This window comes from Stenella coeruleoalba (genome assembly GCF_951394435.1).
Source record: "Stenella coeruleoalba genome assembly, chromosome: 1".
NCBI classification, from domain to species: Eukaryota; Metazoa; Chordata; class Mammalia; order Artiodactyla; family Delphinidae; genus Stenella; species Stenella coeruleoalba.
Window position 1 is genome coordinate 34625976 of NC_137169.1, and position 15871 is coordinate 34641846.

Here is a 15871-nt window from a genome sequence, read left to right on the forward strand (position 1 = left end):
TTATGCCTAAGCGTTCTTATGGGCACGAAGATACAGCAGTGCACCGAGCACAGCGAAAGCCCTGCCCACACGGAGGGGGCTTACATTCTAGGGGCCCTTCACAGTCTGGACCCCAGCATCCCTTTACAGCCTCATCTCCCCGCAACTCCCTTGCAGCCCACCTCCCTCCCACACGCCGGGCACTCTGGTCTCTTCTCCTGCCAAGCCTGCCCACGCTCCCCATGTTAGACTAGTCCCCTCCTCTCAGATCCCTCCATTCCCCCTGCCGCGCCGCTGCAAGACCTAGGGCTCCCCGGCAAACTGAGGCCCCTCTTCCTGCCAACTAAAGCCCCGTGGCCCCTCCCCTGCCCCTCGGGGATTGTGAGCTAACAGCCGAGGGTGGGTGGTGAGAGGCTTGGGACGGCGCGGCTCTCCCTCTCCTGGGCTGGCCCCTCTCCACCGCCCAGGAAGCGGGGAAGGAGTGCGGGCCCCCACCCCATCTAAGAATGTCTGGTCCCCAGGTAAGCAGCCGCAGCGTCGCACGCGCCTCCCCCAGGGTGCTGTCGGCGACCACGGCCCTGGGGGGAAGGAGCTGTTCCGAAGCGCGGGCGCCCAGCCCCGGCTCCGTCTGGCTCCGTCTCTTCCATCTTTTCGCCTGGGCGTCGTCGCCATCGCTGTTGTCCAGGACCGACGCGGCACAGCCGGCAGGGGAGGGGCGAGGAGGGGAGCGCCGGTGTCTCCAGCTCGGACAGACCGGCGTCGGGAGGAGGCCGGCTCCCTGTCGGGCTGTTGGCCTCTAGGGTGGCGGGATGGATTGGGGGCGGCCAGTGGGGGGCGGGGCGTTTCTAACTCGAGGGGCTGTGCGCGTGGCTCACCGCCCGCGGGGGAGCGCCGCCTGGGGCCTTCTCGCTCCAACGCTGCGCGGGTTTCCAGGCAAGGCACCGACTTCGCCACGCCTTGCCTCTCCTGAGAAATCGCCGGGTCCCACGCAACTCTCCTCTCTTCTTCCGCTAGCAGCCCCAGCGTCGGACATTTCTGCTCGCTCACCTCGTTCTCCTCACTCACCAGTCTCATGGCTGGTTTCCTTTTCTTCAGCCTCTCCCCTCGAGACCACCCTCCACCCCCAACCCACATCTGATCAAGACACCCCCTTACCAAATAAACATCACTGCCCGCCCACAGCGGCAAGGCAAGTTCACAGCAGCTATCACAACTGTGGCCTCCCTGCCGGCTTTGCCTCCCGGCAGCCCTGTCTCCCTGAGACCCAGCCTCCTCATTGGGCTTGCGCCCTTGCAATTTCCTTTGCCAGGAAGCACCCGCCTTTGTTTATGCCCGGAGACCCTCCGTAAATATCACATTGGCCAAGCCTTCCCCTGCCCCCACCCCAGACTTAGTCTTCCCTGGACACCCTCAGCAACCGGACATCCCCTTGTCCAACCAGAGTTGCCACACTGCCGTCACCGTCCCTACACACATCTGCCTCCCCTACCAGACTCCCAGCCTCCTGAGGGTGCCCAGAACACACAGGCCTGGCGCACAGCAGGCATCGGCAAATAAAGCTCATAAACGTTGGGTAGATGCTGGGTGTGCTGAGGGGCTGGATTGCTCACTTGAGAAGGCTTCTCACAGGACAGACTAGACAGGCTTTGAGTGATTCCGTGCAGGGAGAGGATCGCGGGCAAGCACCAGAGTGCTCTATTAATTTAACAATCATTGAACAACTTCTGTTGTCAGGCCTCATGCCGGGCACAGGGGACCTCGGTCGGCACTCAAGTTCCTTCCCCTGTAGTACAGAAGGAAGACCACATAGGCGGTGCCAATACAGAGTGCCAAGTGTCACGCGGCGAGCACAAGCAGATGTGGCAGTGCAGAGGAGGAGCAGCTCAAGACTTGAGGGGGTGTCAGGCTTCCCAAAGAGGCCCACCACCCAACCCAAGACCAGAGCGGGGCAGAGAAGGGGTCATGGGGCGATGGAGAGAGGAGGCTGAGAGTCGAGCAGGCTTCGTCATGAAGGGCTTGCATACCACATGAAGGAGCTGGACTCCATCCTGAGGGTGTTGGGGAGCCACTGATGGCTTCCGAGGAGCCGGGGAGTGACGTGAGCTAGTCTTGCAGGCCACTGCTGGGCAAGGCCTCAGCTCTGACCCCCTCCTCTGAGACGCCTCCTCTGAGCCCCCTGACAGGTGGGGCCCCTCTTCTGTGCTCCCTCAGCAGCCTTGTCACCTCCTCTTTTGTGCAGGGTTGAATGCCTCTGCCAGACTGAGCTTTTTGAGAGATGAGACCAGGTCTTAATCTTCTCTGTCCCAAGACCAAGTGCTGAATGAATGGATTTTTCCTTTTTTCTCTAAATTTCAACAGCTCTTACTCTCAGCTCCACATCCTTCCATACCTGGGGCCTGTGCTGCAAACGGCTTTTAATTGGGAAAGAGGAGGCCCAGTTCCAATCCCAGCTCCACCATTTGCTGGAACAAGTTGCTTAACTGTTCTGAAACCTCAGTTTCCCCATTGTTAAGATGAGTTACCACCATGAACTGTCTGTAAGTCTCCACAGGCATGCATGAGTCTTGTTTTCCTGAACAGACTGTAAATTCAATGGTCCAGGCAGGGACCAAGGGCTTTCCCCAGCACCTTGCTCAGTCTGAGCTTACAACGAATACTACGATCAGTCCTGTTGGTTGGTAGACAGCAGAGTACACAGGAAAGAACACTTACGGTGAAGTTGGAAGTCTTGTTCTGCCACTCCCAGTGTGACCTTGAACAAGGTTCTTCCCCTCTCTGAGTCTTCTTTGCCTTACCTGGCAGACCTCACAGGGCCATTGGAAACCACAGAGGTGAAAGTGCTTTGTGAATGAAAGAGATACTATAGTAGACAATTAATTGCACATTAATTAAAAAAAAAACCAGGGACTTCACTGATGGCTCAGTGGTTGAGAGTCCGCCTGCGGATGCAGGGGATGCGGGTTCGTGCCCCGGTCCGGGAAGATCCCACATGCCGCGGAGCGGCTGGGCCCGTGAGCCATGGCCGCTGAGCCTGCGCGTCCGGAGCCTGTGCTCCGCAACGGGAGAGGCCACAACAGTGAGAGGCCCACGTACCACAAAAGAAAAAAAACCAAAAAACCAAACCATGTAGTAGTATAGATGAGGTGTGTCTCGTACTTGGTGGACACACCCCAGGTATCTGCTGACTGCCTCTGAGATGCTGGGATGCTGCTCTTCCAGGTGCAGACTAGGCTGGAACAGAGGTGCTTGGTCTTGCTCGGGTCAGCCCTGAGACTCAAGACAGACCAGGAGGGAAGGGTTGATAGGGAGGGAGCAGGCATCCAATCCTTTGCCCCCCTCCCATCCCAGATTTCTCGGACTAGCATTGCTTCCCTGTCTTAGGTTTTGAGGGGACCTGGCATGACAAGGTCTCAGGAGTCCCAGTGGCTTTGGCATTGTAGCTACTGATACCCTTGGTGAATGAAGCTGGCCTATGGGAGCAGTTAGCTCCACCGTGCTGCCTGATAAACTCCCAGCCCCAAATTCCAAGTCCGGCCCCCTCTCAGCCTCTGACATACTGGTGGCAGTATTTATGGGAAAGGACCATGATTTGTCTTAGCTCTTGCCCAGACCAGAAGGGCCTGGGGCTGTACAGAGGGGCTGTATGGAGGCAGAGTCTCAGCTTCCTCACCTCGAAAATGAGTGGGGATTAAATGAGAAAACACCTTGGAACTTGTACATTTTACTCACGTGCAGGATTGCTATTTGTGGGTAGTGTGTTTACAACCAGTGGGGCCTCCCTGTTTCAGAGAACGCTGGGGCTCTTTCTCCAAAAGAAAGTTTCACAGACAGTGTATGTGTAAGGAGTGCACATGTTTGGTCTTAGAGCGAAAACGGACACAGAGAGACTGTGAAAATGGCCAGGGCCAGCTGATTCCCTGCTGCTGAGAGAGGCTGAGGGAAGGGAGGAGGCCTGGGCAGGGCCTACTCTGCACGGGGAGGCCGTAGCTGCCCAGCCAGACTGGCCATCCGAGCTCCCTCATTGCCCGCACAAACCTCCTACCCCACAAACCTCCTGCTGCTGAGATTATGCCCCCTTTAAGAAGCACCAGATTTAGAATCAAACAGGAGGGATTGGGCTTCCCTGCTGGCGCAGTGGTTGAGAGCCCTCCTGCCGATGCATGGGACGCGGGTTCGTGCCCCAGTCCAGGAAGATCCCACATGCCGCGGAGCAGCTGGGCCCGTGAGTCATGGCCGCTGAGCCTGCGCGTCCGGAGCTTGTGCTCCACAACAGGAGAGGCCACAACAGTGAGAGGCCCGCGTACCGAAAATAAATAAATAAATAAATAAAACAGGAGGGATTGATTCTCCTCACCTAATGTGTGACTTTGAGCAAATACCTCCATTTCTCAGGACCTCAGTTCCCTCATTCATGAAACGGGGAGAATTATAGCACCATCTCCTAAGGTTGTCAGGATCAGAAGAGAGAACGTGGTGGGAGTGCCATGTGAATTATTTAGCGCTGTCCATATTCATTTTCTGTTGCTCATCTCTTCCCCTGTTAACACTTGGGGCACCTCAGCCACAGCCCTGTCTTTCTGAGGGAGTGAGCGTGGCCTCCAGGACAAAGGAGCCTGAGTCTGCAGCGGGCCCTTTGTGCTTCCTTCCCTTCAGGTGGCCTCTCTCCCCCTGGGCCACTCCTGGGGGTGAGGGGGTTACCCCTTCCCAGTGTTTTTGTTCCTGTGGGGCTCACTCCAAAGTATTAAAAGTAGCTTTATAATTAAAAAAAAAAAGGAGGGCTCATTTATGATAAAGGTCTCATGACAAGGGCTCCTCTCTCAGATGGGGGAAGGGCGCATACCCCTTGGACCCTGGGCCATGGGAGTGCCAGGAGGGTCAGCATATGGGCTAGAGGGAGGTCTGTGCTGTAGGGCAAGGGGTGTAGTCATAGAGGGGTGGAAGCTATGGTCGTGCTGGTTCACTCACTTTGCTATTGAACTTCCCCAGGCGCTCATCTTCAGCACCTTTGTCTTACCTCGTGGGTCTCCTCCATCTACCAATATGAAACCATGTTGGGAGGGCGCAGCTCTGGGATGAGGTCTAGGGGAACAGGAGCTACTGGGTCCCTGGGAACCTCTTTTGGGACTCTTTGACCTTGACAACCCCTTGTCCCTCTCCCCTGGGCCCCAGGTCAGCACACCAGTTTCTTCCTGACCAAAGAGCAGAGCCACGCCCAGATGAATGAATTTTCCTGGAAGGATGTTGCCAGTGCCTTGTCCGTGGCCAACATGATCCTGGGGCTCTTATCCATCTTCTGCAGTTTCTGCAAGTAGGTCTGGGGCCCAGCAAGCTCTTAGCCAAGAGCTGGAGCCAATGGCATGAGGGAAGGAGTGAGGAGTCTAGAGAGCCAAGCTCTGAGGCGTACAGATCAACTGGGGGCAGGAGAGAGTGCAGTAGGTTGGGAGTCAAGGGGTCAAGATCCTGGCCTCAGTTCTACCACCAGCCTGATATGTGACCTTAGCTAGGTCATATCCTGAGCCTCAGTTTCTCCATCTTTAAAACAAGCAGCTCACACTATGATCTCTATAGTTCCTTCCAGCTATGTCAATCTAGAATGGTTTTATGAGAAAATCAAGAGATTTTGAGATTTCTATTCTGGTAGCCTTTGCACAATCCTTGGGTAGGCAGGCGACCATTAAATTTTTTTGATTGTTAAATTAGAGCATATGATCCGGCAGAATATTTGAAATTAGCACTGTTCTGGAAACTCTGAGACATGTATATGGCCCCCCCAAAAAAGCTGTAGGCAAATTATGTTTCTATAAATTGAATCATATTTCAATGGCTTTGGGAAATCAGCTCTTTAAAGATAAGTCCTTTATAATGCAAATAACATACTCCTAATCTGTTTGATTCTTTATAACCATGACCAAGTGACTTCTCTGGATCTGTTTCTCAACCATAAAATAAGAGGATTTTACCTGATTATGTTTAAGTTCCCTTCCAGTTTGAAAATTATATGATTCTCTAAGTCTGGGTTTTTGGGGTCTCATAAAGTGGGGCATACCTGCAGCAGAAAATCGCTGTCTTCTTAGTTCAACCTAATCTTCTAGGAGTGTAGTTTTTATGCCATAATAGTGGGCCCAATTCCCTTTAGACACATAGGTATGGGTCTAAACAAAGGAAATACTAAGGTTGTTTGGGGACAGCTGAGGTCTGGGGTCAGGCTCTCTGTTTGCTTCTGCTGGGCCACCCAAGCATTGCAGTCAGGGTGTCAACTTGCGTATGGCCTCCTAGGGCAGTTTGGTCTGAGATTGTGGTAGCTGATTTCAGGAGTCTGGGAGCATGTGCTGGAAAGAAACATAGAATCCTTGAATGTAGGGTCTGAAAGGTATCTTAGAAGTCATTCAGAGCATCAAAATACATGAGACAAAAACTGATATAACTACAAGCAGAAACTGATGACTGTATTATCATAGTTGGATATTTCTATACCCCTTTATCAGTAATTGATAGATCCAGCAGGCAGAAAATCAGTAAGGATATAGTTGAATTGAACAGCACCATCAATCCACTGGATCTAATTGATATTTATAGCATACTTCATCCAACAGTAGCAGAATACACATTCTTCTCACGATCACCAAGATAGACCACATTCTGGTCTGTAAGACATACCTTAACAAATTAAAAAAAATAGAAATCATACAAAGTATGCTCTGAGGCCATATGGAGTTAAACTAGAAATTAATAACAGAAAAATAACTAGAAAATTCCGAAATAAATGGAGGTTAAACAACTCACTTCTAAATAATACATAGATAAAAAAGGAGTCTCAAGAGAAATTTTAAAAAAATATTTTGAACTAAAAGAACGTGAAAATACAACTTATCATAATTTGTGAGATGCAGTAAATGCAGTACTTAGAGGGAAATTTATAGCATTGAATGCATATATTAGAAAAGAAATCTGCTCTGTAAAAGACCACATCAAGAGAACTAGAAGACAAGCCACACACTGGGAGAAAATATTTGCAAAAATACATCCAATAAAGAACTACAGTCCAAAATATACAAAGCTTTACGCTCATCAATAAGAAAACAACCCAATTAAAAAAGGGCCAAAGACCTTAACAGACATCTCACCAAAGAAGATATCCAGATGGCATTTAAACATATGAAGAGATACTCCACATCATATATCATCAGGGAAATGCAAATTAAATGGCAATGAGATACCACCATACACCTATTAGAAGGACCAGAATCCAGAACACTGATAGCAACAAATGTTGCTGAGGATGTGGAGCAACAAGAACCCTCATTCATTGCTGGAGGGAATGCAAAATGGTACAGCTACTTTGGAAGACAGTTTGGTGGTTTCCTACAAAACTAAACATACTCTTACCATATAATCCAGCAATCACACTCCTTGGTATTTATCCAAATGAATTGAAAACTACGTTCAAAACCTGTACTTGGATGTTTATGATGTTTTATTCATAATAGCCAAATCTTGGAAGCAACAAAGATGTCCTTCAGTAGATGAATGGATAAATTGTGGTACATCCAGACAATGGAATATCATTCAGTGTTAAAAAGAAATGAGCTATCAAGCCCTAAGAAGACATGGAGGAACATTAAATGCATATTATTAAGTGAAAGAAGCCAATCCCAAAAGGCTACATGTTATATGACTCCAACTATATGACATTCTGGAAAAGATAATATGTGTCCAAAAATATGGAGACAATAAAAAGATCAGTAGTTTCCAGAGGGGTTTAGGAAGACATAAATAGGTAGAGCACAGAGGATTGTTAGGGCAATGAAAATGCTCTATATGATATTATAATGATGGATATATATATATCATTATACTTTTATCCAAAACCATAGAACGTATAACACCAAGAGTGAGCCCTAAGGTAAACTATGGACTTTGAGTGACTACAGTGTGTCAGTGTAGGTTCATCCTTGGTATGTACCAAGGCCAGAATGCACCATTCTGGTGAGTGATGTTGATAATGGGAGAGGCTATGCATATGTGGGGCTAAGGGGTATATGGGAATCTCTGTATTCCTCTCAATTTTGTTGTAAACCTAAAACTTCCCTAAAAAAATAAAGTCTTAGAAAAAATGGAAAAGAAGGAAGATCTAAAATCAATTATGTAAGCTTCCACCTTAGGAAACTAGAAACAGAAGAGCAAATTAAATCCACAGTAAGCAGAAGGAAAGAAATAATAAAAATTAGAGCAGAAATCAATGAAATCGAAAACAAGAAATCCATTAAAAAAAATCAATGAAACCAAAACCTGGTTCTTTGAAAAGATCAATAAAATCAATAAACCTCTAGCCAGGCTAACCAAAAAAAAAAGACAAGACACAAATTACCAGTGTCGGAAATGAAAGTGGAGGAATCATTACACGGACATTAAAAGCATAGGAAAGGAATATCGTGAATAGCTCTATGTCCACAAACTTCATAGCCTAGATGAAACAGACCAACTCCTTAGAAGATACAAGCTACCAAAACTCACCCTAGGAGAAACAGATAATCTAAATAGGCCTATACTTATTAAATAAATCATTTGGTACAAACCCTTCATTTTATAGATGGAGGAACAGAGACCTAGGAAGGAGGAGTGGTTTATCTGAGATGGTTGTAGAGGCTGGACTAAGGCCTAGGACCCCCCTTGCCACTGAATGTGCCTGGAATTTAGAACTGAAAGGGACCTTGGTGATTGGCGAGGGGGTTGAGGGCACCCCTTTAAGACTGTGGGTTGAGAATGAGTATGGAAGGGATGTAGATATGTGTGAGGGTGTGTGTGTGTGTGTGTGTGTGTGTGTGTGTGTGTGTAAAGCAGCACATATCAGAAAGGATGTGAGTGTGGGGAACACGTAGGGGTGTGTGTATGTATGCTAGCGTAGGAAGCATATAGCGGGAGGGGGGTGGAGTCCAGTGGAGACTATGAAAGAGCCGCCCTTTGGGGCCTGCTGGCCTGCATTTTAGGAAGTCCCCCTGTGCCTCCTGGATGCTTCTGGTCAGCTTTCTATTAGACATGGCTATCGGGGCAATGACGAGACACCTCAACATCTGCTCCACATCAGGTGAGTCCAGGCCTCAGACTCATAATCCCTGACCCCAGGAGCACCCATTCAGGTCAGCTTCTCCATCCTCTGAAATACAGCAGGCTTCCTTGAGTCACCACTCCTGTTCACATCCCTCTGAGTGTAGCAGAAGCAGCCCTTGAACAGGAGTTTGTGAGCCCCACAGTCTAGATCTAGCTCCTCTGCTGGTTCGCTTATTGATCGCTGGCTGTCTTTGTCCTGGCCTTCAGTGGGCTTATCTGCCCCCTCTCTCTCTTCAGGGCGGATCTGGGAGTGGGAGTGGTGGTTGTGGTCACGGGGGAGTGGGGAAATGAAAAATTACCCCAAGCAGAACTGCTGGTTTAAAATATGACAAAATATTTCCATGCAAGATTTTGCTTGAAAAAAAAGGGTTCCACAGCTTATCGATACGTTCCCAATTGTGGTCCAACCCTTGCGTGTTAAAGGATGGGAAAACTAAGACCTCGACAGGGAAAGACTTGTCTAAGGCCATGTGGTCAGTTTGAGGCAGAGCCAGAAGGAGATCCTAGTCTTTGATCAACAGGCCCCCCTGGGGAGCAGCTGTTGCCCTCTGGCCCCTCAGGGACCTGACAAACAGGATCCCGCTTGTCCTCACTCCAGCTCCCCCACTAGAAGGGACTAAAGTATAAGACATATGAGTGTAAGTTCTTCTAACCTTGGCCTTCTGGAACAGGAGCCAAGCTGAATGACTTTGCTGTCTTCACCACCTTTGGCCTGGCCTCAGCCCTGCTTCTAGGCATGGATGGGCCTCTGAATGGCTTCCTGGCCATCATCTATGTGTTGGCTATTTCAGTCCGCCTCTGTTTCTATTCAGCTGGTGAGTGGAAGCCAGCCTTATGGCTGAGGGTAGGGAACCATGGAGGGGAGAAGCTGTTGGATGCCGGAAGCGTGAGGTGCAGTAATTGACTCCTTTCCTTCATTTTACGGAGACCCCCTTCCTTCCTTCTCCCCTGCTCTGGGCCCAATGGAGACTGAAGGCTGCATTGGCAGAGACCTGTTCTAGGGGGCGGGAACCCTTGGTTCTTGAACCAGCTGTGCCTTTTTCTTGTAGTGTGACCTTTGGATGGAGCATATGAATTCACAGACTCTAGAACTAGAGGTCATACTCCAGTTTCCCATAACAGATGGAGAAACTGAACTCTGGTGAGGGTAATTACCTTGCCTAAGTTCACAACGCAAGGGATTGCAGATGCAGACAGAAAGATCTCAAAGGACCCCTCTACAGAGGCTTCCTAGGGGCCAAGGCATAGGCCTGGTCCTAGCTGCCTGCTCTACCTTGAGGATCTAGTGCAAAACCCACACATCATCTCTAAATAACTAAGTGCTTTCTGGCTGGCCACTGCCCTGGGATTAGGGGATTTGGAATGTGGGGCAGGGAAGACCCAAAGAGAGAAGGGCTTCCTCTGGTGGGTGCTTTAGAGCAGTGAAGCAAACCCCATCTTTTCTTTCCCTGCAGGCGTTCCCTTCACATACAAGGGTCTACCCTGCCCCTATGCTTCCTGTGTTTTGGCCTCCACCTCCCTCCTGACCAAAGGCAACACATTCATTCTCTCTTGCATGGCCACATTCATGATTCTATTCATGATGGACGAGAGCTACTACCCACATGACGAAATCCTGGAGTCTGAGAACTGGAAAAAAATGGTCTATCTGGGAGGTGAGTGAAAATACTGCTCTTAAATGTCACTAGTGATCATTTATTGTCACTGCTGCTCATTGCTACCCTGTACCTCGTCCCCACATTCCCCCTCTGTTTCACCCTGCTTTACTTTTCTCCATAGAATTTATCATCACCTGATGTGTATTTACTTGTTTGTTGTCTATACACACTAAACCTGCCCACCCCCCCATAGAAGATTCTTTTTTATTTGTGCTATAAGTCCTAGTACCTAGGATTGTGCCAATCACATAGTAGATGCTCAATAAATATTTGTTGGATGTCACTAAGTTCAATAGAAATTTAGGGAACACTGACCATATGTGAGGTGCTAGGAATCAAATCGGTAAACCAGACAAATACTTCCTGCCTCAGGATTTACAGTCCGATAGGGGAGACAGACACCAAACAAATCATGGCAGAAATAACTAAAAATATATAGTTTTGATGTGCTGTGAAACTATAGGGTGCTCTCAGAGGGCATCAGAGGGTGACCTAATTTAGACTGGAATGCCTTAAGGATGGGAAAGGATCCTTAAGGAAGTGACATTTAAACGAAATCTGGGTTAAAGTGGTCAAAAGGTAAAAACTCCAGTTACAAGACAAGTTCTGGGCATGTAATGTACAGCATGGTGGCTACAGTTAACAGTACTGTATTGGCTTTTTGAAAGTTGCTAAGAGAGTAGATCTTAAAAGTTCTCATCACAGGGAAATAATGTGTAACTATGTGAGGTGACGGATATTAAGTAAATTTATTATGGTTATCATGTTGCAATATATACGAGTATCAAACCGTTGTTGTTACACTTTGGACTAATAACAATGCTATATGTCAATGATATCTCAATAAAACTGGAAAAAAATTTAAAATACATGAAAACTGCAAGATGATTGGCCCAGTGGTGGGAAGGATGGTTCAGAAAAGGAAACAATTTTTGAATGCTCTGAGGCAAGAACAGCCGGATGCATTAGTGCACCAGTGTGGCTGGACTTGCTGAGAGAGGGCTTGTGACAGACTGAGGCCGGCGACGTGAGCAGACTGGGCAGGATTGGGGATTGGATCCTGTAGGCAAATGACAAGCCTTTGAAGGGATTTCTGAGCCACAGTTTTAAACGATCACTTGGACTGTAATGAAGAGAATAGATTGTAGGAGACTAAGAATAGAAGTAGGAAAACCAGCTTTTTGGCAGATGAGAGGTGATGGTTGCAGTGGAGATGAAGAGATTTGGCATAAATGTCAAAGTGACATAGTTAATTCATGTGAATTGCATCTCCATCAAAGTATTACCACAGTCAGGTTGGTAGGGATTTTGGTTGACATTTGTAATTGAGTTTGATATGGTAACACAGGGACAAAGTTGGTTTGGTCAACTTTGAAGCATGCAAAGCTAAACTCACCTGTCATCTAAACTGGCCCTGTGTGGGGCTAGCTTCTGCTATTAAATCTCACATTGTTACTTGTTCTCCAGACTTCTGCAACAAAGTTAAAGGGGAAGAATAATATCTCACGTTTGTAGTACTTCCATAAATTTCCTTCACACATTACCCAGTCGATCTCATTATGACAGAGGGTGAGAGGCATTATTATTCCTCTCTTAAGGTAATAAACAGGCTTTTAAAAGTTAGGTGACTTGCCCAAGGTCACACAGCTAATAAGTGGCAGAGTATGGACTTTTCTAAATCCATGTCTTGGGACTTCAAATCCCATGTTCATTCTACTACATCACAGCGGTATCCATTACAGGATCACTCATGCATTTCCATTCCAGAGGAGGCAGGACAACCAACAAATCTGTATTCTGGGGGGTAATAACCAACTGTCCTAGGCAGTCAGAATATTATAAGTGTCAGCGTAGGGAACTGTTCACTATTCAAGTTTCCAGGCCCACCTTGCAAGCAGGCCTTTCTAAGGATAGCAGTCTCAGGCCTGCTATGTTAATTCTTTTCTGCATGCATAAAATATTTTATTGACCCTTATCTCATGTTAAACTTGAAACAATTAGGAATATTTTTTTTTCTTTGTTTTTTTTTTCTAACAAGAGATCTGGGCAACTCAGATTTATTCTTGGCTAAGACTGACTTCTGATCTGAATTTGACAAAGTGGAGCCTGAGATTGCATTAGATTGTAATTGTCTAGTTACACAGGGACAAACTCTGCAAAGGCAGGGATCACGTGTCATTGGTTTTAGTGTCTTAGGCTCTGTGAGTAAAAACTGAAGGCCAAGGCTTCCCTGGTGGTGCAGTGGTTGAGAGTCTGCCTGCCGGTGCAGGGGACACGAGTTCGTGCCCTGGTCCGGGAAGATCCCACATGCCGCGGAGCGGCTGGGCCCGGGAGCCGTGGCGGCTGAGCCTGCGAGTCCGGAGCCTGTGCTCCGCAACGGGAGAGGCCACAACAGTGAGAGGGCTGCGTACAGCAAAAAAAAACCAAAAAACTGAAGGCTGGAAAGATGGGAATGGGAAGTACAGGGTGGAAAAGACACATAAGACAGCTTCATAAAAATTGAGTGTTTGCCTTTTCTCTTCCAGGTGTCATCATGGTGTTTTTGTCTCCATTGTCACTAACTGCTTTTTACTGCCTGATGTGGTCACTCTCCTACATCTTCTTTCCAGATGCTCTGTGGCACAAGGCAGCACATCTTAAGCAGCAGCACCGAAGACACTAAACAGCCTTACGCACTCCCGCTGGCCTCTGTGGGGTTTCTGCCAGCATGTTGGGCCAAGCCTCGCCTTACCCTTACTAAATGTTTCCTTGTCCCTATGTTGTGTATGTGCTAGATACATGTTGCCTTGAACCACAGCAACCCACAGTAGGGCCAGCGGCCTATATACTTCTTCCTCTTTATTCAGGGTTCTGAATCTCTTGGGGACGAGTTGTTTATGTCATACAGAACAGAATTTTTTCCAAGATAAATTTGGGCTGGGCTTGAGTTCCATCCCTGTTACCAGCTGGGTGAACTTGTGCACTCAGGTTAGTCCCTTGGAAATGAGTGAAACCTTTCAGAGTTGGTCTAGCCTCCACCTTGGTCCTGCCTGAATGTAATTACTCCAGTGGTGAGGTGGGGCTTACTAACGCGTTTCTTAAATTTACAGACTCTGGCTCTGTAGCGCGGAGCTGATAGCAGCCAATCACATTGCCCAATTTGTGTGTAGGATTTTGTAACTTAAAATTCCATATTTCCACAATCAAAGCTTCTGCCTTTTGCTTTGTTTAGAGATTAGACACATTGGCATCCTGAGGCCATCGTCTGGTCTCCAGGATCTCAGTATGTGTTCTTTTCCTAAGCTCTAAAATACTAAACTCTAGATATTCAAAGGGCACTTCATATTCTAAAATCCAAATTGAATAGAAATAAAATTGTATGCAGCCCTAAAGCGGCACCTCACAAAGAACTCAGGCCCACTGAAAGCCATGCCCCCGGCACTGCCTCTGGACTTTCCATCTCCAGATGGTGAACCAGATTATTGGCTTAGTTCCGCCCCTTCCTCAACTAGGGCACCAGAGCACCTTTACCTCGGGTCTGACTTCTTTTGCTTTTCTTTTTTTTTTTTTTTTTTTTTGGCGCTATGCGGGCCTCTCACTGTTGTGGCCTCTCCCGTTGCGGAGCACAGGCTCCGGATGCGCAGACTCAGCGGCCATGGCTCACAGGCCCAGCCGCTGTGTGGCATGTGGGATCTTCCCGGACCGGGGCACGAACCCGTGTCCCCTGCGTTGGCAGGCGGACTCTCAACCACTGCGCCACCAGGGAAGCCCGGATCTAACTTCTTGAAGTTTGCAGAACAAAGTGTATGGCAAATATGCATTAAATCTAAAATTAAATGAAAAATAAACGTCCAATGAAGTCCACATTGCTATTTGACTCTAAAGGAACAGACAGCACCCTCCTCTTCTCCACAGCTTTCTGTTTGTATCTCTGTTACACCATTTGTCTTTTTTTCATGGTTAGATGAATATGTCTGTTTCCCACTAGACTTTAAGCTCCTTGAGTTTACATTTTCATATTTCTGCTGCCTGCCACAGTGCCCCACACTCAAAAACATTTACTTTGTTGATGAATTGATTTGGTTGTGCATTCTAGTGAGTTATATACAAGTTACTATAATGTAGTAAGACTCTTACAAATATACATGGGCTCAGACATTTTAGTGTGATGTCCTTCAATGCTGAACCCTCATTTCACTGATGCTATCCTTCATCAAAATATTTTAGGAACTCCAGGTCGAGAAATGTCTTCACATAAGCTCTTAGAGGCCAGCACCTAGCACGGTGCCTGGACATAGTAGGTACTCAAAAAATACTTATTTTACTCTGAACCAACCAAATTTAGTCCAAAAACCTAATATTCAATATTAGCCAATGATGTCCTCTTTTTTTTTTTTTTTTTTTTTTGCGGTACGCGGGCCTCTCACTGTTGTGGCCTCTCCCGTTGTGGAGCACGGCTCCGGACACGCAGGCTCAGCGGCCATGGCTCACGGGCCCAGCCGCTCTGCGGCATGTGGGATCTTCCCGGATGGGGGCATGAACCCGTGTCCCCTGCATCGGCAGGCAGACTCTCAACCACTGCGCCACCAGGGAAGCCCGTGATGTCCTCTTCTTAAACCAAAACCACATTAGCTATCAGATTTGGCCTCAAATGATTTTTGGCTATATCTAAAACTTGAACTACATTCAGAGGAAAAAGATGCAATTCTGAAAGAGGATTTCCATGTCCATTTTGAGCCATAGCAGCAGAGCTAAAATAAATATGTAGACTTCCAAGAGGACTGCTTTGAACGGGAAAATACACACTTGATTGTATAATTTGTACTTTGTTTATAACAATAATAATCATACTACATTGCCTCAAAAAAATGTTTAGGTTAGCAATATGAGGATAGTTATAGGTCAGCTAAGAGCCTCTTGACTTAACAGAGGGACGTGTGCTTCCTTCTACCTATATGAAAGTAAGGCTACACTTCTACTCTGGCTCTGGGGTCTCAGGATGCTAATGCTAACCATTCAATGTCTTTACGTCCTTAGTCAGGAATCAAAATAAAAAATAGAACTAAAATAGAACTTGTTATAAAATTAACTAAATAAATAAAATAAAATATTCTAACATATAACAGATCTTAGGAACAAGTGGGAAG

At 47.4% G+C, this 15871-nt stretch overlaps 1 protein-coding gene across 1 annotated transcript; it reads left to right on the plus strand.

Moving 5' to 3' along the window:
• Window position 1: 1 nt before the first annotated feature.
• On the plus strand, window positions 2–14519 carry TMEM269 (transmembrane protein 269). The gene is made up of 6 exons (XM_079913218.1): window positions 2–500; window positions 5149–5287; window positions 8967–9064; window positions 9759–9902; window positions 10542–10742; window positions 13271–14519. Exons 2-6 carry the CDS (start codon window positions 5196–5198, stop codon window positions 13405–13407), a joined length of 672 nt encoding a protein of 223 aa, XP_079769344.1. The 5' UTR covers window positions 2–500; window positions 5149–5195; the 3' UTR covers window positions 13408–14519.
• The last annotated feature ends 1352 nt before the right edge of the window (window positions 14520–15871 follow it).

What these genes read in the sequence shown, in the direction of transcription:
- TMEM269 (XM_079913218.1), top strand. Translation starts at nt 5,196, where the DNA reads ATGAATGAATTTTCCTGGAAGGATGTTGCCAGTGCCTTGTCCGTGGCC. An exon ending in CCTCTGTTTCTATTCAGCTG is followed by an intron (nt 9,903 to 10,541) that starts GTGAGTGGAAGC and finishes CTTTCCCTGCAG; the next exon opens with GCGTTCCCTTCACATACAAG. An exon ending in AAAAATGGTCTATCTGGGAG is followed by an intron (nt 10,743 to 13,270) that starts GTGAGTGAAAAT and finishes TTTCTCTTCCAG; the next exon opens with GTGTCATCATGGTGTTTTTG.